The sequence below is a fragment of the Anarhichas minor genome, unplaced genomic scaffold (assembly GCF_050575085.1).
Source record: "Anarhichas minor isolate MPS153535 unplaced genomic scaffold, ASM5057508v1 ptg000024l, whole genome shotgun sequence".
NCBI lineage: Eukaryota > Metazoa > Chordata > Actinopteri > Perciformes > Anarhichadidae > Anarhichas > Anarhichas minor.
Window position 1 is genome coordinate 12,038,775 of NW_027466470.1, and position 24,557 is coordinate 12,063,331.

The following is a 24,557-nucleotide window of genomic DNA, read 5'->3' on the forward strand; positions in this document are numbered from 1 at the left end:
TTTCTGAATGATTGTTTTATGTAAGTGCTTATTTTTAGTCTTAATTACAAGTAATTTAAAGAGAAATTCAACCAAGGAAAAGGAATGTCACTTAAATATGTATGCCTGAATATGAACATGTATTCATATACAGTAGGGAGAGTGCGCCTCTGCATGGCACATAGCGGAACAACAACAAAGCTGCCTTCACGCTTCTCATCAGTAAAGCTAGCCAAAGAGAGCTAGTGTGAGACCGGAAGCTGTGGTGGTTTTTAGATTTTACATTCTGAATGAGGGATATTTTGGAGATAACCTAGACTTGATGCATTCGCATTCATAGTGCTTCCTCAAATTAATACCTCATTAATACCGTAAATACAATTTTCAGGTACTATTACGTAAGAGTGTTTACTCAGTTGGAGACTGCTTTTAATCGTCCAAATTTCAGGGGGAATTCAATGTGCCCATAACTATCATGTAAACTATTTTTCTCAGTGTCGAGGAGCATGTACCCCTTAACCTAATCGATAACACTACAAAAGTGATGTTTAACAAATACATGACTCTTGATTTAATGCAGGATGTGTCATGAATTCATGTTGCTCACCATTAACAAATGTTCATCACTTTGACTTAATGTGATCTGTTCACTATAAATGAAGGAATGTTAATTCACAGTATCTTAATACATAAATAGATATGCGATCAAATTAGCTGGATTCCAGTTACGTATAAATTAATTTCAGTCCCATTCATTTGCTCAGCATCTCTGAAAGCAGCACTGTCATAGAAATATGAAGCCAATGCATCAACATGTTACAGGTTAAGATAAGATAATCCTTTATTAGTCCCGCAGCGGGGACATTTACAGGATTACAGCAGCATACAGTATAGTGCCATCAAGAGACATAGTAAAAAAAAAAACAAGATCAAAACAAGTATTATAAATAAGTAAAAAAACAGTAAAGAATATTAAATAAGTAAAACATCCCCAATAACTGAAATATTACATATACAGACAGAATAATTGTATTGAAAATTCAAAACACTATCAGGGAGATTTCATAATTTGGCACTTTTCTTTACTAATTTAAACTAGATTAAACTAGATGCTCCTCCGTTTGTTTTCACTTGCACGGTTTTAATTCCTCAACGGGCGTTTTATTTTGAAAATAGTACACGGAAGTAGTATTTAAAGATAGCTAGCTTTACGCTGGTGAACACCCGTCAGTGTTTCGGTTGGTCCGCCTCACTCCTCCCGACTAAACTCGGCTGTTCTCGTAGCGGAGGAAAAGGAAAAGAGAGGGGGCAGACTGGTCGTACTGGGAAGGAAAAAGTAAAACGAAATTAAATATCAACACCAACCGTCAGCGGAAAGTGAAAGCGTCACGAATCGGCAGCTTTGAAGTCGGCGGTGAGGTCCATGTACAGCTGTTTGTGTTAAAGGTGTAACACATTAGTGTAGTTGTGGTATTGCAGAGGGAAAGGTCTCCTCCCAGTCTGTTGACGGATACAGTTCGGCTTCAGGGAAAGGAGACACGGATAGACCTGACTGTACATTACCAGGTAAGACTGCCATGTGTCGATACACTGTCACATTAACATCTTTTACCCTGAAGCAACAGCTGGTCTCTACTACCAAAACACATCTACACTGTCATAGCTGGCAGCTTTTCACAGTCTTCATCTGTTTATGCAACACTTATGTGGCGCCACAGCGAATTTATATACCAAACAATGTGTTTATCTCCTCATCTGTGCCTCCAGTGACACACATAATGTGAGACTTGTTGCTTCATGAATGTTCAACAGGTTTACTCAGCACTGTCTCGGCCTTCTGCCATGGTTATTCCCCACAGGCCCCACCTACTGTATTTACCACAGAAGGACTTATTGTGGAAAGCAATAGATTATTCTAGAACATAAAACACTTTTACAGATGTAAAAAAACCAAAAAAACAGCCTCTTTCTTCACATTGGTCTATTATGCAATAGGTAATGGCTTGCAACATTGCCAGGGAAGTCCAACATGAACCAATTAGATTATATGATGATTGAAGAGAGGCCCCCACACAGGGAAGTGGCTGAGATGTTTACATGGAGCATCAACAGCTCTGTTGATGTCCCCCCTGGCCATTAGGAGGACAGAATACAGACCGGCCATTGATAAGGCCAACTCATTAGTACCCCATTCACCGACCATCAAAGCCTCCTCTCAACGCCCATCAACACGAGTGGGTTCGCTCCACACACTGTGGAAGCTGAGGATCACACACACGTCCTGCCTTCGTGCTGATAGTTTGGTTTTTTGGGTGTCACACTTAAGTTTTTATCACGACGGAGTGAACAACAGCCTCACGACGGACACAGACGAAGTATGAACAGAATATGTTGCTGCGTTACTTCTATTTGACACATAAACACGAGTATGTATGCGCTCATGACCTACATGCACAGGTGGTGTCACAGGTAAAAGCGATGTGCGATTTTGACAATTGCCGTCTGATATCGGACAAGGAATATGCTGCGACTTCACTAGAAATGAAGGCGATGACCTCCGTGAACAGCTGCCATGTGCTGTCGGGCCTGATCATGAGCCTGTCTGGTGCAATTCCTCGGAATTAAACACTAACCCCCTATGTTGGCAAAATCTGCAAATTCACAAGAGTGTTTTCAAACACTCAAAGTTCCTCAGAGCGTACTTATTGAGATGTGTGTTTTAATGTAGGTAAATGTGACCTTTGACATGAAAGCCTCCCTCTACCAACGTTGGTGCTGCATTAGGAGCTGTGCGAGTAGGTTAGCCCGGATTGCTGGCAGGATTTAAGGTGGCGTGTGATGCATGTAAATTGATTAGTAACAGGAGGAGGGGGCTAGGTGCTCGAGATGGGTACCAACAATGCCTTGCTTAATGCAAGGATTAGATTTAAAAAAAGGGTGAGGGGACTCCCTGTACAGTTTGAGATTGAGGGGAGGATGGATTTAAATCTCCTTCCTCCGTCTCCATATGAGTTTCATTTATTGAACAAAGGATGATCTGTTGGGATCATGTGGGAAACGGCACACGCGGCCGTAACCAATGCTGTAGTACCTCGTCGGCTGACGGGCTGCTCTGGAGGCAGCTCTCATCTCCTCTCGACACAGAATGCTGCCCGACTCGCTCTGCTGACGACAAAATAGTTTGCTGCAGGAGGCGGACGCAAGCGGTGGCCGCCCGTCAGCCAGGATCTGTTTCCTCATAGAGCGGCCTGTGGATTCCCCCGCAGGCCTTTCATTGCACACGGTTTGTTGAAGTCGGAGTGTGTACGACGTGTACGTGCTTGCTTCACTTTATTTAGTACTTCCTTACACGGCTGAGTGCTTCACATAGTTTCTTGAACACGTGTGACGCAGATGCAGTACCAAAGTGTATGTTTCTAACAGTATGTGTTATAAAGTAAATGTTTCTAAAAGTGTACTGTGTGTTGTAAAGTACATGTTTCTACCTCATCAAAGAGTACATTCAGTGTTTCTACTCTGTGTTTGTGACGCTCACAGTAAAATACACACTCATTAAAACATGTATGTTGGGTGTTGTTTCACTCTGTTTTGAGTTGAAGTAATTAGTCGATTAGTCACATTAGTTGATCAACAACTATTTTGATTAATTGTTGTAATTTATGACGTAAAAATCCAAACATTTGCTGCTTGAAGCCTGTCAAATAAGATGATATGATGCTTTGTTTATATGATATATGATCGTAAACTGTTTATCTTAGAGGTCTGGGCTGTTGGATAAAACAAGCCATTTGAAGACGGGACCCAGTGTTCTGAGAAATTATAACATCTTTCTCAATTTTCCGACATTTTATAGATAAATACATTCATTTAAAAAACTAACCCTCAGATTCATCAACAATAAAAATATAATTGTGAGTTGCAATCCTAAAATGAATGTCACATTAATTGACCTCCGTTAGTTAGTTTTCAATGTGTTTTGATGAGCATGTAGTTCATAAATGTTGTCACGTTTAGAGATTATAAAGGCGATCTGTGCAGTGTTTATGTTTAGAGCTGAAACAATGAGTCAATTCATCAATTAGTTGATCAGAAATAAATGAATCCCCAACTATTTGATAACCAATTCATCTTTTTAGTAATTCTTCAATCAAATTTGCCAAATATGATCTGGTCCAGCTACTGAAATTTGAATATTTTTCATATATTTTACAATCGAGAATATATTTGACAGACAGTAATCATTAGTTGCAGCCCTGAACATGTTCTCAGATGTTAAGTATTATCTAAACACCATCAGACATACAACAGCTTTTAGAGATGCCCTGATAACGTTTTTGCCGCTGATACCGGTTGTTGGTCGTCGATGAGCTATCGGCCGATACGGACTGTTTATGTTGTTGTTTATTTAGTTATTGCAGCTATTATAAGCTGCTTAGAGCCGGTGTTTGTAAGTTAAACGGGTATTAATTTGCGATTGGCGACTAGAGAGCATTGTTGCTGATTGCATATTTCTACTAAATATAACATTTGGCAGACGATCAATCGGGCAACAGTTTGTTTTCTGTGTGTGTGTGTGTGTGTGCGTGTGTGCGTGTGTGTGTCTGCACATGCTCTGCATTGTGTGTGTTGGTAGTCACAAGGCTGAGCCTTCAGTGGTTTGCTTGAGTTCCACCCTAACCCAGCAGCAGCTTCCCTGAGAGGAGTGGTGGTGACATGGCGGGTATACAGTCACACCCATCTGTTGGTTTGGCAGCAGAATTACTTGCTTTCATGAAAGTGTTGCTGGATCTTCTTCCTTTAAAGTAGGCCGACTCAGTAACACATCTCCTCTAAAGCAGAAACACTCTCCAAGACATCGTTAAATCTTTTGTTTTGGAATTAAAGTTCCAGCCCCGGAGGTGAGGACAGCTGGTAGATGCTTCTCTGCTGACTGAGGAAACGAGGCCCCGTTAATGCTCGTGTACTCGGATTGACATCAAACTCAGACGCACACGTTTGCAAAGCCAAGCAGGAAGTGTTATCACGGCAACCACCTCAGATAGGTGAGAAAGGTAGCGTGACAGACCTAATGTCCCCTCGTTCCTGTAACCGTGTCGAGAGCTTTTGATTGTGATTCGTCATCGCGGCTCTCAGGTTTCCTCTCCGCTCCCCCGTCCTTTGAGCAGAGCGTCTACAGTGGTGTTTGCAGAGGAGACAGTTGACAGACAGAAAGGTAGAACCGGCATCTCCACCCGACCAGGGAGCGCTCTAATCCTCATGGAATGCTTTATTACTGCGACTTCCTCCTAAAGGTCCCGTGGCAGTCGCTTTTCATGACGTCCTGCATGGGGTAGAAACCATCACATGGATTTAGTTTGGTTGAAGGCTTATGTGAAATGATTTGAAGCCCAATCCTCTCAAGGACACAACTGCTGCAAGAACAATTACTTTTCATTATTAAATCTGTTTTGTTTTTTGAAACTGACATCTTTAAAACAGCTCCTTTTGTCTTACACAGCAGGCCATCGATCAATATCATGAAAGACAGAGAAGCAGCACATCCTCACATTTTAGAAGCTGGAATCGATGACCGATGATCAACGAGTTTTTGTTTGATTAATGACTTAAATGACATTAATTGACCGATTGTTTCCGGTCAGAAAACATCCAGACACCAGCTCCCTTCTCTATCATTCACATGCTGAGTGTCATGACCGAGTGTTTATGTATCACTTTATTAAATGAGGTAAAACAACAAAGACTTTTCAATATCTGTTGTATAAGGATATTTAAACGACTCAAGACAGCCTGCAGTATATTGAGACTTGTCGTCGGTAGTGAAACATTGAAGCTTTCCAGCAAATTGTTTATCAAAAGGTTTATTTCTGGAGGCTTCATGTGCACACAAAACCAGCTGCTGGATTATTGCATGTGTCTTCACAACACATATGTAACTGTGCATGCATATTAATAAAAACGTAATAGACGTAAAAGAACCCTTTCCATTGCAGAATAATACGTTAAAAGCAACTCAAAAGATTACAAACCCACAGAGTTCAGGTTGTTCAGGAGGCCTCAGTCTGCTGCTCATCCTCAACTGTGATTGGACAGAGAGGAGGAAGCAGACAAGATAGATGTGTTTAGAGTGTAAACTGTGTCCCAGGTTGAGGTTCTTCGTAGACGCTGATGTGAGGTCAGATTTGTCCCTCTAACCGTCGAGGCTAGTAAACGAGCTGGGAGAGTTTGCAGCAGACGTGTTGGTAAATTAGCGTCAGCTTGATATTTTAACATTGTATAACATAATATTTCACTATTTCCCGCAAATGTCAACAAGTCTTTTTCTCTAACTACAAAAATTCAAACCCGAGATTGAATCATTTGTGCATTATTAATGTTTGTAAACAGAACAACAGCTCAAACCAAAGTGTGTGTGTGTGTGTGTGTGTGTGTGTGTGTGTGTGTGTGGGGGGGGGGGGGGGTCTGTTCATGGGGGAAGTAGACAGACAGAAGACAAAAGTGAGAAAGGGGTGAGGGAGAACATGTTAAATATAGAGCAGCGGTGACAATAAGAGTCTATCTTTAGGCCCGTTATCTTCAACCTGCCACACAGGAACGTCTCTCTGTCGTCCACCTGCTGTCCATCTTCAAACTAACAGCCTAGGATAAAGGAACGACATGTTTTATCTCTTCTGCCTCTCTTTGCCACCAAATCCTTACAGCCAACTCCTCAAAAACAAAACCCCTCCTAACAGTGATCACGATGTGGCGGTAATGTCACAGGAGTGGAGGATACTCAGCAGTGTCATAACGCCCATGCTGTAGGAACAAATGAACAGTGTGTCTTTCACAGACTATCAGGACATTCTGTGGCTTTTACTTTGAGAGCTGTGTGTGTGTGTGTGTGTGTGTGTGCGTGTGTGTGTGCGTGTGTGTGTGTGTGTGTGTGTGTGTGTGTGTGTGTGTGTGTGTGTGTGTGTGTGTGTGTGTGTGTGTGTGTGTGTGTGTGTGTGTGTGGTCTTTTAAATACTTTACATAATTTAAAGTCAGCCCCCCAAGGTAGTACAGAGGAAACACTGCGGCTCTGTGTGATAACCTTTCAATATATTCAGCATGGGGACTTTTTTTTTTTCACATATTTTATGAATAATAGCAAGCTGTGTACCAGGTTTGAGTCGAAGACCCGCAAAAAACTAAATAGTGCGTGGCACCTTCATATTTGGGACAGTCAGAGAATAACATAGTTATTGTCGTCCACCAATCCGCAGTACCTTGTTTCTGCCACGTGGTGGAGCTCTCTGACTGCCTCGCTGCAGTTGATGGCTGCTTCTAAAAGCTTCAGTGGTCTCTCTTTCCCAGGTCTCTCTTTTCCAAGGCAAAAATGTGACACGGTGCTTCTGTGTGCTTTCAGTCAACACACTCTCTCACACACACAAACACGTGCACCATCTGTTAGTTTGGCACTGCCAGGTGGTCCAAATATACTGTGATCTTTATTTATTAAACGTCTGTTAGTTCTCATGAGAGAGACAGAACATATGTGTTTGAACGAGGCCTTTTCCTGCAGAGAGAGACAGTGTGTGTGTGTGTGTGTGTGTGTGTGTGTGTGTGTGTGTGTGTGTGTGCGCGCGTGTGTAGCCCCTATGTCACTGTCTGGGTTATTTACTGGAAGGACACTCTGGTAACCAACACAAGCAGAGTATCATTAACACACACACACACACCAGGCCGACAGGTGAGATTCACTCTGAAGGTGATCTGGTGTTCGTTGGTAACCGACCTGCAGTCACAAAATACTTACGGTGATGCTGCTGATAATAATAATGTGATTTTTAAACTGTATTTATAGTCAGACTTTTAAACCAAGTGCTTTGTAGAGAGAAGAAACTAAACAGTCAGACAAGAAATAAAGCCAAAAACTATTATTTCTGAAAATATGCAAAGCCAAGAAGAACAAAAAGAAAGATCATAAACAATGAAAGCTGTAAGCACATGCCTGTAATTTTAGTTACATTTACAGACATTTTGTAAGTGACCCATAACTTTCCCAAACTTATCTTTTTTTCTCATTTTTCTCTTAGTTTTGTGAAATATTGTCTATGCATGATGAATACATGAAGCCTAATGTCTATGAGATGTGACTACTAGTACTTCAAAGTCTCCTGTCCAGTGAGATGTGTAGGAATGTGACGTAAAGCCGATCCTACTTTCTATTTGGACTGGGCAAAGTGCGCCACTCACAGGAAGACACACCTTTACTCACCTTATTTGATCTGACATACGTAGCCCAAATATGGGCACATCCTGTCAGAGGGGGCGAGAGTTCAGCGGGCATAAAAAAAAGCTTCCTGTCAGACAGGTAAGGAAGAACAGGAATGAGTATGACTTTCCTTCAATGTGTTAACAAGTCCTGAATACAAACTGATTGTGCTGCTGAACTAACTGGAGGAAAGTTAAACATGCAGCAGATGCATGCATTTTAATCTTAAAGACTCCAATTACAATTGACTCATTCATAACACTTCTTGTGTGTGTGTGTGTGTGTGTGTGTGTGTGTGTGTGTGTGTGTGTGTGTGTGTGTGTGTGTGTGTGTGTGTGTGTGTGTGTGTGTGTGTGTGTGTGTGTGTGTGTGTGTGTGTGTGTGTGTGTGTGTGTGTGTGTGTGTGTGTGTGTGTGTGTGTGACTGGAGAAACGGTGTCACTTTGATGGATTCTTTCATTACTTCAGCACCCTTTATGAGCCTATGGGGAAGTTTGCTGGCATCCCAAACAAAGACCAGTATGTGTGCTCCCTCTCTGAGGCCTAGTCGGGACTTTGAAAAAAGAGCTCGACACCTGTGGCATAGGGGCCCCAAAACTTCTGTCCACACTATGTTACTGTGTTTCAAACACGCAGAGCCAGGTGTCCGAGAGATGCACAATCACGGCCTGTCTCCTTGGCCACAGTCTCAGTGGCTGAAATCAGGTGCCTCATTCACACTTTATCAAACTGACTCACATTTGAGGAGCTCCGGGGCTTTGTTTGAATAGGATTTACACTCATTTGTTCTGGTGCGCGGTGGAACAGGGCATCACATGTTGTCCAGGAATGGGTTCTCGTACATGCGTCTCCTTGTGCAAATTACCTCTGTGGACTGTAACAAGAAGGCAATGTTCTCTGTGCTTGTTGGAGAACTGGACGTCTTATTGAGTTGAAAAAGAGAACGTTCTTACCAGAAGCGATCAGTCTCAAGATCTGCAATTCAGACTTTTCATTCTGACTCTATTTGGGGGAAAAAGATGATTACATCTCTGTGTACACACATCTCTTTATGTTGAGGGCTTTACCACAGTAGGGTTTGGTTCCAGTTATTATCCTGTATTATCGGTCTTCTTTGTTTTTCTTGGACACAAACTTGATTTTAACTCCAAAGGATCGTCCACAGTCCCTTTTTTTTTTTTTTGTACTTGTATGAGTGAGCGGTGGACCTCGTGACCTCGGAGGTGACCTGCCTGTGCTGATATAGATAGAGCATGAAGGGAGAGGAAGTAAAGGGACACGGAGGGAGGATGAGGAGGAGGCAAACATCATTATTTTGAAGGGATTCGGGGTGGGCTGCAGAGGAAGTGGCCTCAGAGTGACCCACAGAGTGAGCCTCATGTCTTTGAAACTAGATGAACAGGGTCGCGGTGGTAGGAGGGAGGAGCAGCCATTCATGTGGTTTCTGATTAATTGTGTCTCAGACCCCTTTGTGTGTGTGTGTGCGCGTGTGTGTGTGTGTGTGTGTGTGTGTGTGTGTGTGGTAGTGGGGGCTTGTAACTCAATCTGGCTGTGTGTAAGTCAATGCGTCTGTCTGAGAGACTGTCAGCCTCTAGATGATGCAAGTTGTTGGAGGAATTTCAGTCCATCTCCACTTTCCATCTCTGCATCCTCGGCCTCTGAAACTGCAGATGTTGGAAAAACAAAACTAAAAGTGCTTTTGATTTTCAGAGGCTTTACTGGAGTCACATGGGAATGTTCTGTGATGCAACATCTTGAGGGACTGCAGGGTTCTTTTGGGGGGATTTTTGTGCTGTGAAGACATTCTGTCATTTATTATTTGAGAGCACTTCTGTTCATGCACTACACAGATTTTATACATGTGCTAGTTGCTAGTTGTTTTAAACTATCTCTTGTGAGTTTCCCCAACTATATGGAAGACTAACACTAAATTGATGGGGAACTCCTTTAATTGGATCAATATGGATACGAGCAAATATGAATTAACCAATGCATGACTACACAACACAACGTTTTATGCTTTCACTCCTCTGTTTTGAATCTCATTCGCTCTGGTCTTCCCGCTCAGCGCTCACCAAGGCCACGGACTCTGTCATAAGGTGATCATAAAGTCAATCACCTGGCCTTGTGACAATGTCGCCATGAACTGATAGTGCTAATCCGTTTGGAAGATGGTTATTCATTACTATAATAATACTGTTTTCACCTGTGTCAATACTCCCATAATATCATGAATGTGCATTTGTCACAGTGACTTTTTCATTTTCCTTCTGATTACCACGAGGAGTCAGCACTTCCCACCAACCTGTTCCTGTTTTTGGACTGTGTGTGTGTGTGTGTGTGCATGTGTGTGTGTTTGTTGTTGGATGGGTCACTTCTCATGCAATTTGTCTCGAGTTCTCACGCGCAGTAATCTCATGCCTGTCACTCCTGTCCTTGTATGTTCAGAAATGTCCCTTGTTCTCTTGCAGATAATGAGGATCATTGGGTCCTGAACTATATGTAGTCAGAGCTCGAGATAAAGACGCTGAGAGCATGTGCCTTATCATTAATCACTCCTGAAGTTATCAGACGCTTCCTGTGGTCCTCCAGGTGTTTTAGAGTTCTTTCTTTTCAGCGACGAAAGCAACACATTTTCACATTTGAGAGGTAGATGATCTCTGTCTATTATTCTAAATAGACTGCTAGTTTATGACTCTTAAACTATTTAAACCGACTTTAAGCTGTTTTCAGCTTTCGCCTCTCTTATCTAGCCCTCAGTCATTCCCCTTATCTAAGTTCAGTGCACAGATGACACACAAGTAAGGGAAACCGCCCCTCAGACCCGGGAAAAGAAAGCGATACCTACACTGTCCCAGCCTGCCTGTTGAACTCTGACCTGCAGGGACAAAAGGTCAGCAGTTTGTAGACAAACACATTTCACCCTCAGAGCGACACAGTAGAGTAAGCAGAGCTTCTCAAATATCCACCGTTTTAATGAGGCCGTGGCAAAACTTTGACTAATGTCTCATGCAACAGGATGTGTGAGGGCTACGAAATGTGGACTTTTCTTTTGGTGTCCCAAATTCCCATTTCAATTATGCTTCATTTTCATTCATGGATGATAAATAACTGACAAAGTACTGAAATAGAATACATTAAAACCTTTACAACGGTTAAACTAAAGACAATGAATGCACAAATCTACATATGCACACACACACACATGCACACCTCTACCTACACGTTTAGGACACATTGACGCTACACATTGTCGTTTAGCTACATTTATTATTATACATGCATCATACATTGTTAAAGATGGATTTATACTTGATGCAAGGTGTTTACGTCAGATACCTTTCAACCTATAGTTATTAGACGGATGCATATTTAATACGTAGTCCAGCTGTATTGATCTTTGAATATATTCCTCACAGTAACTGAGTTTACAGTCTTTCATTCTACATGAGTACTGCCTGTAGTTGCTGTGTTGTTTATGCTCCGGGTCGCAGTGGATGCTGTTTTTCCAGACTTGTGGTGCTGAAAAGGAGAAGATTACTGAGACTTTCTTCAACGTGCTTACGTTGTCTTCATTCTCAACTGTCTCCACCGGCATCCGAAACTTGTCGGAGAACACACAAGCTGACCGCTCACAGTTCTTGTGGTCTCCACATGGTGTCTCTGTAGCTGCTGTAGTCCCGACATGTATTTCGATGTAACTGAAGAGGCACACGTGTCGGCTACAGCAGCTACACCTAGGCTCCACAAATATGGTGAGATACCTCAACATAGAACTTTATCTCCATCCGTAGGGCATTCTGGTGCCATAAGAGGGTTTGAGTCTGTCTCACACTGACTCAAGATACTCCTTGGTTTTGTGTTTCTTTTTCTCTTGACAGTAGAACAGAGATCCTCCTAATTCAACTGTACGTGCAGGGTTCTAGTGAATGAACAGCACCACTATATGAAAGGAAAATTAATTTGTGTTGAACTTTTCTGATGATATAAGAAACTCTGTTTACTCTCTCTCTCTGTCTCTTTCTCTCTCTCCCTCCCTTTCCCTCTCTCTCTCCTCTGTCTCTCTCTCTCTCCCTCTCTCTCTCTCTCTCTCTCTCTCTCTCTCCCACACCCTCCTGACAGAGGAAATCATGCAGCCTGCATTTTTCCTCCACTAATCCCTTTGTCCTGTTCAACGTGGTTGGTTGGTAGCTGCCATTGATTTCACAGATGACTGATTTGAATGTATTTTTCTTATTGTTGTCTTCCTCACTTTAGCCTTGCAGAACAAGTCTATTGTAAGACTGTTGCATTAATGTATCTATAGATGTCATGGAATAATCGCCTAATTTTCACCTGCTTTAAACAATAATATGTGTATTCCTTCGTATCATATAAGACACATGCAAATAAACCCACTGACATGGACATTGCACCTTCTGACTCACACATTGTTTTCATGCACACACACCCTCTCGCTATTTATGTCACCTTCTGACTAATCCCATTTCCTCTTTACTTGAAAAGCAAACTCCTTTACGACCATTACGTTGTTTTCTAATAAATTTCTTGTGACGTCTGAGCCATTATCAATTATTCCACCCGTGCACGCTGTTGTTTATCCCCTCCTGCTTCTGCTGCTCCAGACCTGTTTTGGCCCTCTCTTTTCCACCATCGCTGTAGTAGTAACGTGGAGTTGGACCAGCTCAGGGGTGGAGGCTGGAACGACTGAATGCACTTGTTTATTGTTCCATATAGGCAGGGCAGTGTTGGGAGAGAGATGGAGACCCATTGTGTTGCATCTCCCTGCCTTCGTCATGAATAGTAGCTGTCAGAGGCAAGAGAGACTGAGGGGAAAAGGCAAAGCGCTCACAATAGCTTTAAGTTTTACGGCGTTCCTGTCGGCGTCAGCAGATTCTTGGCATGAGACCAAATGCAACATACACACAGCTGCACAACTAGCCTTCTCCAGCTCTCTGCCTCACACACACACACACACACACACACACACACACACACACACACACACGCACACACACACACAAACTGTTATCTCAGTCGCGAGCACACGTCTTTTTCTTCAGCCTTCTGCCCCACCATTCATTCCTTCCCTGCATCCATTTCCAGCAAACTCCAGCTTGCACTAAGCTTTCTTTTGTGCAGTAGTTTTTTTAAAATTTTTTATTTTTCTTTTTTTACAACAATGCTGTTTGTTTTCCGAGGGCAGAGCAGAGCGAGAGATGCTGCCCGGCAGCCTCCCTGCCTATAGGTCGCCTGTGTCTCCTGCGTGTCACCCTCTGTGCGTCTGCAGTGACGTCTGCAGGGCATTATCTGCCAAAGGCCTCTGTTTGTTTTGGGCTGCTCTGGGCTTGATAATGGTCCTGTTACTGAGGAACTAGAGTCTCATCGGCACCTCAGTGAAAACTGCAGAGACCTTGCTGCTAATCTGGCTGACACCCAGCTGTCGGTTAAGAAAACACTTAGCTACTGTTGGGGTCATTTTTAGCTGAAACCTGCTCCACTGTGGCTATTTTTAGTAGCACATGATATCACCGAGGCGCTGGCTGCCCTTTGTGTCGCTTGGCTTGTGACGCTTGGCTTGCTGTGCGTAAAGCCAGTTGTGTGTTAATACGTATTGAGCGTCACCAAGTATTCAGACTTTTACATAATGGGCTCATTACCCCCCGGACCTTCCTGTTAAAGGAATGCAAGGAGCTCAGTTCACGGTTGCATCAATGGAAAGGAGAAACATACAGCATTCCTGTAATTGTTGTCTACCTTTGTTCTCAGTTTCAGTCCCTCTTTGTGCCTCTTGCTGTTTCTCTTTTCTTCTCTCTTGTAATGTCTCTAAGTGTGATTAGTCCCTTGTGGTGTGGTGTATTTTCAGCCTATGTCTTCACTGTACTATTAATCAGACGGTTGATATAAAAACTTCCTGAAATCCCATCACAAGACTGTCTCTGCTGTTAATAGTTAGTTTATGATTGAATGCATTGTTTAGTTTCGGGTGTATTTAATGCCTTATTAAAGGGCAGACAGAAAACGACAGGAGAATAAGATATAGTCGATCGCTGCGTCTGATAGCCATCTCACTTCTTTCTCCCCTATGAGGGTTGCATACATGCACAGGACCGATTGGACAGGTGCTCCAGGTGTTCGTTAGACCTTCACTTCGCTACACTACACTTACACTGCATTCCCCATAACATTAAAGCCACACTGCCCCCACATTTAGGATTACACACCTGGTCATTTTCCATCTCAACAATAGGCTAACAGGATGGCTGACAGTGCTAGCTTAAAATGTCCCACTAAGCAGATCAGGAGCCCCCCCCCCCCCCCCCCCCCCCCCCAACTCACTGGTGAAGAGAGAGCTAACAAAGCTCAAGGACAGAGTTCTGGTTGTGTTAATGGTGTGAAAATATGCTCATTATTCCTCTGCAAAAGCAAGTGACCATCCATGTGTATTCATCCATAAATTAAAGTACTCATTATCTTGGGAGAAGGATAAAAGAACATCAGTCATGTTTTTTTTTTTTTTTCTATGTGCAATGAATCTCCGTGGCAGCGTTACTCCCTACGTCTAAATAAGGCAACACGAGTGAAGTAGATGAGTGTGTGAACTGCGTACTCTGTGTACAGTGGAGCCTAATTAGAGGTTGCCCGGATAGGGATTGTTTTCTTTCACCATGAGAATTCTCCCTCCTGCTTAATCCTTACACACTCTACCAGTGTTAACTCTGTTATCACAGCTATCTGTCATTATGTCAGGCAGGCAGAGTCCCTGACACACATGCTGCTCCTCGAACATGTGCAGTCAGTCTTGTTCACGCAATCTTGTTCCGAGTACTCTCGTGTTTAAGAACACTGATTAGCTTGCTGGGCTTGCCCACTTGGCTTGCAATCTCACGGATGTGCTCAACCTCGTCTAACTTGACGTGCATTTTTGCAGTCGGTTAACTGTTGTGTTTCCTGCAGGATAACTTGTCAGACATCTAGCCTGTGCTTAACACAAGGAATCATTCATGGTTTATTTGGACAGGAATGAGCCTCAAGTAATTGCGCATGAATTTAGGATTTAGAAACCCTGCAGAAATGAGTCCAGTCTAGTCGTCTGTCTAGACACTGTGTGACTTTACAGCATGCTAGATTGTTTTCTTTTTATCCTGTCAAGCCACAGAACTGACAGGAGAACCTACTGTATGGGGCTTTAAAGTTTTACTGAAACGTTTTCATGGTGCTACAGGAAAAAAAACACACACACACACACAGTTGTGCTATTTGTAGTGCCACATGTTTAATCTTGACGGTTTTTCCGTTGGCCTTTGCTAACAGTTCTGCAGCTTTTCCTGGAAACCTCTGCCTACACAGGAATAATGACTACCCTTCAGCCAATCACAGTGGAGCAGTCACGCAGGCCAGCGTAGAGGACACTGGATTTCCCAGTATTCCCTTTGTACTCAGAGTGCAGCGAGTGGCCTGGGTGGGGTCCTGTCAGCTGCACTTATCTCAGCGGCCATACCTCCAGCTCTCGGGTGGACTCCGTGTCCTGTCATAGTTCCCCTTAAACCACAAGGTCTAGTTTTCTGCTTCTCTCAGCTGTATGCACTTCACTGTGGGCGGACTCGTTGTCTTTTCTAACCTTACTGTAAAAGAGGGCCGCAATTAATGTATTTTCTCCATTATCGATCAATATGTGGAAGTGATTCGTCATCTAGTCTTTGTAAAAAGTGGGACATGCTCATCAGGAGGGAAGATATTCAGTTTACAGAGAGAGAAAAAGCAGCTGCAGCCAGCAAATATTTGGCATTTTTGCTTGATTAAACAACTGAATCAATTATCTTATATTATTAGTTGCCATTCATTTTCTGTTGACTAATCCACTTAAACCTGTACATGACTCGAAATGCCACTATCTTGAGTGTATCTCTATGGTTTCTGTTTATCATAGTAAACACAATCATTGTGATATTTTGAGTGTCAACTACACGACAGAGGCTGCCAAAGAAACCAGCACAGTCGCTGTCCTTCTAACTCTTCTCACTCCTTTGTTTTTCTGGTGGGAAAGTAGTGAACTCCCTCTGGTGGGTCTTCTCACAGCATCTCCTCCCAGCCTCACCCTTTTCTCTCTTTCCCAGACCAACACACTCAGCAGACAGAGTTCCCCCCCCCCCCCGCCCCCACACCGGCTCATAAACACAATCCCACTTTACTCAGCAGCAGGACTGATGACTTGAGTATTATTGAGCACGGTAACCAGGTGAGAACAGGCCGGTGTTTATAGTAAAGCAGGAGGGGACTGCACGGTAGCGCTGATTTGATCTGCTCAGCAACGGACTCTAGTGTGAGGTCATGTTTTCGATGGTTTTCCACTCGGCTGGAAAAGTGCTGACTGGCGGCAGAGAGTATGAGAAGGCTACTTTTAGCTCGCAGACCAGGAAACAACTCACGCTTGCAGAGAGCGGGGGGGGGGGTGTACATGAGAGAGATGACAGAGTTTTTGTGTGTGCGGGTACACAAGGGAGAACAACCAATCAACTGGCTTGTGGCTGGAGCCAATTCTTTGAACTCTCTTTTGTTCAAAGCAGCAGACATGTGTCTAGACTCCAAATATCGCCTTTCCTCAATTCACTGTTCTAAACTCCTCAGCTGGTACACAGAGTCAGACCAGACGCCAGGCTGTTTTAACATGATCGTCATAAATGTTACTAGCAGTAAAACGTCACCTTTCATTTAGATTTCAGCAGATGGGAAAGTAACGTCCTCGTGCATGATGTTTTACGTCTTTTTAGATCTTTTAACGGTTGTCTACAGCCATGCTAGCAGCTCTGTGAGGCTGTACTTGGAAAAAACAATGGTGCTTTGAGCTAACATGCTCATAATGACGACGCTAACATGCTGATGTACAGAAAGTATTACCGTTCACCGTGTTCACCATCTGAGTTTGCAGCCGGCAGGCCCATGCAGGTTCCCACGAGAGGTTATTGAGCTTTGCGAGGTGTGGGACTTTTAAGTATATCCTCACAGCAGCATAATTCCAGCCTTAGTCTACATAAGTTCCTCCCAAGACCTCTCCAAATAATTGAAGTTAATGAAGCTGGCAGCAAAATATACTCTACAATGTCTACTGTCATTTTCCTCTTAAAACTGAACGATGGGTGCAAACTCGAGCTGTGTTTTTACAGTCTTACAAGCCACAAAAGAGCGGGCTCGAAAATGACAGACTTGTTATTTTGGGGTGAACTAAATGGAATCTTTGCCTACCCCTCGTCACCTCATGTCAAGTCTTAAGTGCAGCCGGCAATACTTCAGCCCAAAAGCAGTTTATTTCCAGTGGTGTTACTTTATTATAAAAGCTTCAGATACTCAGAAGGGACCACACATACTGTACAGTTGACAGGACTGACTCTTCATTTAGCCTTTAATGGGCATCGTTTGTATTAGTCAGCAGCAAATTTAAGAGTTTTTCTTTGAGTCTGAGCGGTAGGGTAGTAGCAGTGTAACGCACGCACGCACACACACACACACACACACACACACACACACACACACACACACACACACACACACACACACACACACACACACACACACACACACACCACACACACACACACATACCCTCAGTTCTTCATCTCTGAGTGTTGGTGTTTATGCCACCGAGTCATAATGGCTCCCTGTTCTTAGCACTTTGAACGCTGTGCTAATGAATCGCATGTGTGCGAGTGGATTTGTGTGTGCAAGGTAGAGCGGAGCAAGGGGGGGGGTCTGTGCAGTAGGTGGTCCTGGCTGCTCTGTGTGTGTGTGTGTGTGTGTGTGTCGTGATAGAGTGGGCTGTGAAAGGGGTGGTCTCTTTTCTGATCCTTGGAGGTAACGTTTTTTGTGCAATGCTCCTATATGTGCGTGATGGTGTGTAGTGCCACACACTCGCACGCTCACACTACGGTGCCCTCCCATAGAGTTTCAGTCAGACCGGTGCTGCTGGTAGTAGCTGGCATCACATCACAGGGACTGCACACTTTGACTGAGGTGACTCAGTGGGGATGGTTTCGCCTGCAAGAATCCCTTCTGGGTGCCGGAGGGATTTTAAGTGCCTCTTCCTGATTTAGCCGCCTCCTCCTTCTACTCCACATGCTGGTTGAACCGATGCAGTCATTTGGCGCCAGTAGACTATAAATTCTGTCTTTAATTTCGTCTTAAATTTCATCTGTGGAGGTTTCTTTCTTTTTTTTGGTTTACTTTATCACGTGACAGACGGAGACACCCGAAGGCGTCAGAAAGATACTTTTCAGCCTTGCTAGCATGCCGATCTGTTCTGTACAAAGGTTAATTAGTAAAGTGGTGCAACAAACAACAGTTCTTGATAAATTACTGCAATTGTCTACGGCACTAAGTTATAATCAACCTGCCTCTATTTAGTCTTAACAAAAGTTGCAGTGGTTCCTTGAGAGTCTCCCAGTTGGTCATAGAAGAGCGTCCATTGTTTTAAATGCCTTGAACGCTGAATGCCTTCAGCTGGTCAGAGGTCTGGAGCTATTCTATTCAGGGTCCGCTCTGGTTTTATTTGCAGCTCTGTCCTCTATGTTCAAGAATTTATCATAATTACCACTGCCACTGTGTTAAAGCAGCTGTATTTAACATTCTGAACATTAATATATCAGCTACTCGCTGTTGTTTGCACCGTTAGCACCGTTAGCAGTGAGCAGCCGGATCGCCGTATGTCGATCGTCATTGAGAGGCAATCGAAATAATCCCAATCCCGTATCTTGTGCCTTTTAAATTCAAGTCATGGATTATTTGCTTTTAAGTTTCTGCAGGGATGCTTTTCAAGAAGGAGTTCTCCAAGTGTGGTATTCACTGCAGCCCTGCCGTGTGAAGACTATTTGCATTGCTCATGTTATCTCTTCAGTCATTGTTTTGTTTGATCAGCAGTTTCTGTATAGTATTTGCATATTGCACAATTTATAAACAGTGCAATCTGGTTTTCTTGGTAGCGCCAGGAGACCAAGGTCTTACCTGGCAGCAGCAAATTGCTGCTCAGAAAAGCGATTGAAGAGGTGTGCAAAGAAGTTTGGTGACTAACCTGTTCTCCAGACGGCCTTAAAGGGTTTGTTGAACTGATTCCAGTCAGCCAAGAAGGTCTTTGAGTTCATTATTGTTACAACTCAACTGACTGACCTTTCACTGAAATGATCACCCGCCATCAGAAATCTATCTGAAACACAACCCCTGTAGACGTTGTGGGGGTTATAAAAAGGGAAACATGTTTCACATCACGGTGTCTAAAAGCATCTTAAACTCCTCCTGCAGAGTAATGAATACAGTCATTTTCTAGTACTGCACCCACGTCATTAAAAACCTGGTGTTTTTCAGAGAAGCAAACTTACATGGCACTCCGCTCCATCTAAAGACTCCAGACTATAGAAATAAACGCCCTCACTCATCATGCATGGATAAAAGGATTGTTTTTGCCATCCTCACCTGTGGTGCCTCGCATTCACGACTAAGCTGAGAATGTTTCCTATGGAGGATTGTTCGCTTTGCATTGTACAGCATGGCCCTTTCATGTCTCACTTTCATGTTATCAATAGCATTTTAGCTCTTTGACTCATCTCTGGCTGTGTTTCCTTTGCAGTGATTACTTATCTTCAGATGGAAATAAAACTCTTTAATCAGGCACCTCGAGCACAAGGCAGAAGATGGAGATTTTCCTTCCCTTCCTATTCTGGTGTTCTTTTTGTTATTGTTCCTCCGTCCCTCAGATCTACAGCATCAGAGGCTGTCTGGAGGGACTACATCCTGCAGGGTCAACGGCGTGCAGACAGGGTCGAACATAAAAAAATCAAATGTTATGGTTTGCTATTAAAAAGTTGACTTTAAAAAGTGAATGCTCGTTACTCTCACCTGTTGCATTTATCCTGCTATTATCCTTTTTATTTACCGTTACTGCGACCGAGGCCTGATACCAAACACTGTACACTTATAACATTAAGTAAAATACTGAAGAAAAATATTTTTGAAATTCCAGCAGACACAATGACAATATGCAGATGAAGAAAAATGTAAATATATAATTTTTTTAATTTAATTTAAAAAAAGAAATAATCATTTTTATAATAGACTTCTGACAAACTTCCTGTTCCCTACTGAGAAAAGCTTGTCGTATCACAAGAAGGCACATGTGTGTTGCAAAAATGGAAATACTGTGTGTGCTTTTATAAGAAACTCAGACGAAGGGCAGTAAAAGGAAGTAAGAGTGCAGGGGGGGGGGGGGGGGGACACTGGAGCCAGAGCTCTTACATGGACGGCAGTATGTGTCAGGGCTTGTTCACATTCAGTCTGTAAATGATTAGCAGGAAGCGGAATCACAACCCAGACCCACTGCAGCGCTCCAACACTTCACTCTCAGTCACACTGAAATCTTAACATTGCTGTAGCTTTTTGTTTGAATATAGATATTCTGCAATGTCAGATATTCAGTCATTGTAGTTCAGCACCTATCTGCAGAGCTCATATTGTCTGGCAGCAGGGGTACTGTGCTGATTGCAAAAAGGCACTCTTAAAACCAAAGAAAAAAAAGACCAAAAAAATGTAAATCCACTGGAGTTTTCCACTTCGTGTATAAGATATGGATGACGTATCCGTCACGCCAACCAGAGGTTTCTTAAGAACTGTTGTGAAGCTCAAAGCGTGTGGCTCCGGCTTGACAGTGACGACACAGCATAACTCTAAAGATGGATCGTCGGTGGAGCTGAGTTATGCCCGGATGACGCAGCAGAGGAGACATTTAGCAGCTAGCAACCTGAGAGAGCACCCACCTGTCACTCAACAAGGCCACGCCCTCAATTGTTACAATTTAAATGGGTCAGTTAAATAAAAATCCAAGCAAAAAAGATTTTGCTAATGTCTGGGCACGCCTCAGCTTTGTGTGTTTTTTAGAAGAGCCCTGCAGAGGGAGAGGAACAGCAGAATAGCAGTCGTTGACACTTATTAAACCAACAGTTGTATTGTTTACAGCACATTTACCAGCAGTACATTAAATCATTTACTGAATAAATATTAATATAATACTCTTCCCTGCACAGACCGTGTTTCTTGCTCATGCTACTGTTTTCCGTTACTGTCATCACAACCAAGTTCTTTCTGTAATCTGGAACAGGTGTGGGCTTTCCGGCTGTGGAGACGGCATTGAAGTGCATTTTTAATTGGACAAGTTTACAATTCTTTTTATTGACTGTCTCCGACTTGACCTGAAAATATATCACGGTGCAGGAACTGTAAAAAAACCCAAAGCTTTGGCGTCATTCTTAAGCCTGATGGCTTCGCGCTCATAATCCGTATGCTAAAGTGTCGTTCTCCTCAGTATTAATCAAGCTTCTTTTCTTGTCTTTGTTACAGTGTTGTATTGCCCAGGATGTCTTCGAAGGCTCACAGTTCCAATAACATCGCCCATGCCCGGCGAACGGTGCAGCAGCTGAGAATAGAGGCGAGCATTGAGAGGATAAAGGTACAGTGCAACAATAAATAATAATAAATAAGTAATAAACCGATGCATCTTCGTTTTCTAAACTTCCACTTTTTTGAAGAAACAAAATAATTCATGCTTCTCCAGAATAACCCATCATTGAGAAGAGAATGAACAATGTAGCAAATGTCTTCCATTGTTCCCGTAGGTATCCAAGGCCTCTGCAGACCTCATGAACTACTGCAGTGAACATGCCAGAAACGACCCTCTCCTTATGGGCATTCCCACCTCAGACAATCCCTTCAAGGACAAAAAACCCTGCACTATATTGTAGTAGACGCCACTTAGCATTCACGTGTTTATTTTTGTTGCTTATTAATGTTGCTGTATTCTTTGTGTTGGGAGGAGTAAGGGGGTGGACTGTGATCGTATCATTACCACGTGTTCCACTGTTCTGTTATCAGCAATTCAAACCAGGATTTTCCTCCTCATCATGAAAAAAGGAGCCCCCACTAGTGCCACTGTTCAGTTTGAGCTCTGACCACTAACTCTTAAGACTTTGGCTGCATGCGTTGAGAATGCATCAGGTACAGAATGTTATATTATTAATATTGTAGCAGCAATGGCACTCCTCAGTGATGGATTTGGGCCTTTCTACTGTATGTACAGCCATTGGGCAGTGTCTGTTACTGGTCTGCCTTAAGTGAAGAGATTCAGTCCCTTTTAAAAGCACATTACCTTTAAGATGGATAATAATGGTTCTTATCGTGTGGCTTCAGACTTCCAACGAGTATTTTACGCATTTTGTTTCGATCACTGAATTCAGTGGTCGGGGTTTACATTGCCAATACTCAAATGTTACCGTGATGTATCCTTGATTGGGGACAGTATTGTCAATAAATCTGGTGTGAAATTCAGACACTTAAAAGTATTTTGGCAACCCAGCTCTGACTGGTCCACGACAATCCGCACGCTCTTTAATCGATCGTTGTCCTGTCTGGTATTTACAGTATGATTAACTATGATACAGTGTTGTAAGTAGTTGATTTAATGATCCATCATGTGGAGATAAATTCCATTAAAAACACATTTTAATCCAATATCATCTATGCTCCGATTGAAGCCATTGGTATAATATGACCCCGGTGCTGTGATGCTTTTGTCAGCTGTCCGTGTGAGATACAGAGTGACCGCAGCGAAAATGAAAGTGCTTTATCACATTAATGGCGTGCAGAATTCTAATTATTCTTGACTTTAGGTGTCAGCTGACTATGTGTGCAGGGCAACACTGTGTAATAAAGACCCTGGGACCAAGCCAAATCAATGGTACTACGTTTAAAAAAAACATCTAGATGTGCATCTGAATGAAGCTATTTGTAGCCATTGCTTCTGAAACGTTTCTGTGGTACAATATTTTTAGGACACTGACGACATGAAGCATGTCAGCAAGTCTTGCACTATACTGTGAGCCGCGCTTACGAGCTCATCACAAGTGTCTTAGTTGAGGAAATGTGCATATCGTTGTCGTACAGTGTTTTTGGTTCAGGTGCAAATGGTGGCAGTGTGCATTGGTGAGAAAACCACTCTCCCAAGACTGCTCTCAACTTTTTCAAGTTTTTTTTAAATTTAAACTAAACATTTGTGTCTGTGGGGGGGGGGGGGGGTCTTCACTCGTCAGTCTAACATGTCCTTCATGTTGTGAGTCACTAGGGGAATATATCTGCTATGGTAAATGTAACAAAAAAAAACAGAATAAATAGCATAAATTAGGACTTTCTTACACTCTAAAGCCTTACTTATGTTTGCCTTGTATCATGAAGCATACTCTAACTGGGAGTGCTTTCTTTAAAAAAAATATATTAAAAAAAAAAGAGTTTCTATTGAATGTTTTTATCTGTGGGATGAAAGTGATTTGTAACAATATTGTGCCATCTGTTTCTGTCAACAAAAAAGTACATTGTGTTTCACGTTATGGTATTATTTCCCTCTCCAAAGGGTACTTTAAGGTCTTCAAATCAACAAGATAATTTGTTATAATCCAGTTGTATTTTAAATGATTGTGTACAACAGTCAGTTTTCTTACTTGCAATAAATCATTCTGTACGCTTCTTAAGGACACATCTCAGATTACTACTGCCATGTCACGATTTCTGTCCATTCAGCAACTCTGTACTAGCCTTATTGTTCCATTGATAGCTTCATTCAACTGTCAGAATCCGCGTTTTGATGAATGTCTTTATTAATATACCAACCTTTGTATGAAGACTTAATTAAGATTAATAAAGTGAAGCATTCCTAAAGTACAATACTGTACTAATATCTCAATAAAGATGTGTTGTGCTGCACAGTCACAAGATTTAAACTCATGATGACCACTGCTGTCTCGATTTATTGTCCGCATCCACAGATTTACAGTGTTTAATGTAGAAACCTGATTTGGGTATTTTTACTGCTCAGATGGAGCCTGGCCAGAGAGATCTGCCCACAGTTTATCTGGGGCCATTTCCGCTCATTAGTCGTTTATTTATATCTCACTCGGGATAGGAGAGACCTCCGGCCTCTCACCGTGGCCGTCAGAAACCAGAGAACACAAGAGGGCTAAATATAGAAACTACCAAACCCTGACTTCCGCTCTTGGAGAGTCTGTACCTATTTTGGGAAAATGTTTTCATTCACCGTTGGTGGCCACTTGGGTCTCTCTGACCTTGTTCCTGGCCAGCTGGTGGATCACCTGCTTGTTTAATTTTCTCCTGCATAATGGGAAGATCACACGGGAATAAAACTCATCGTCGCCTATTGTAACAACTGCAGAAATACAGAACTGAACATGACAGCTCTCAGACTGAAAACTGACTAATGATGAAATGACATTGTCACCTATTATTCATTGTTCGGGACT

General features: G+C 42.7%; 1 protein-coding gene across 4 annotated transcripts; it reads left to right on the plus strand.

Moving 5' to 3' along the window:
• Window positions 1–1,187: 1,187 nt before the first annotated feature.
• Window positions 1,188–24,024, plus strand: gng12a (guanine nucleotide binding protein (G protein), gamma 12a). Of its 4 annotated transcripts, none has more exons than XM_076097685.1 (3): window positions 1,188–1,545; window positions 21,592–21,700; window positions 21,867–24,024. In XM_076097685.1, exons 2-3 carry the CDS (start codon window positions 21,608–21,610, stop codon window positions 21,990–21,992), a joined length of 219 nt encoding a protein of 72 aa, XP_075953800.1. In that variant the 5' UTR covers window positions 1,188–1,545; window positions 21,592–21,607; the 3' UTR covers window positions 21,993–24,024. The 4 variants fall into 4 exon arrangements, with proteins under 4 accessions (XP_075953800.1, XP_075953802.1, XP_075953801.1 ...); XM_076097687.1 differs by lacking the exon at window positions 1,188–1,545 and adding an exon at window positions 11,498–11,969; XM_076097686.1 differs by lacking the exon at window positions 1,188–1,545 and adding an exon at window positions 14,591–16,453.
• Window positions 24,025–24,557: the final 533 nt, after the last annotated feature.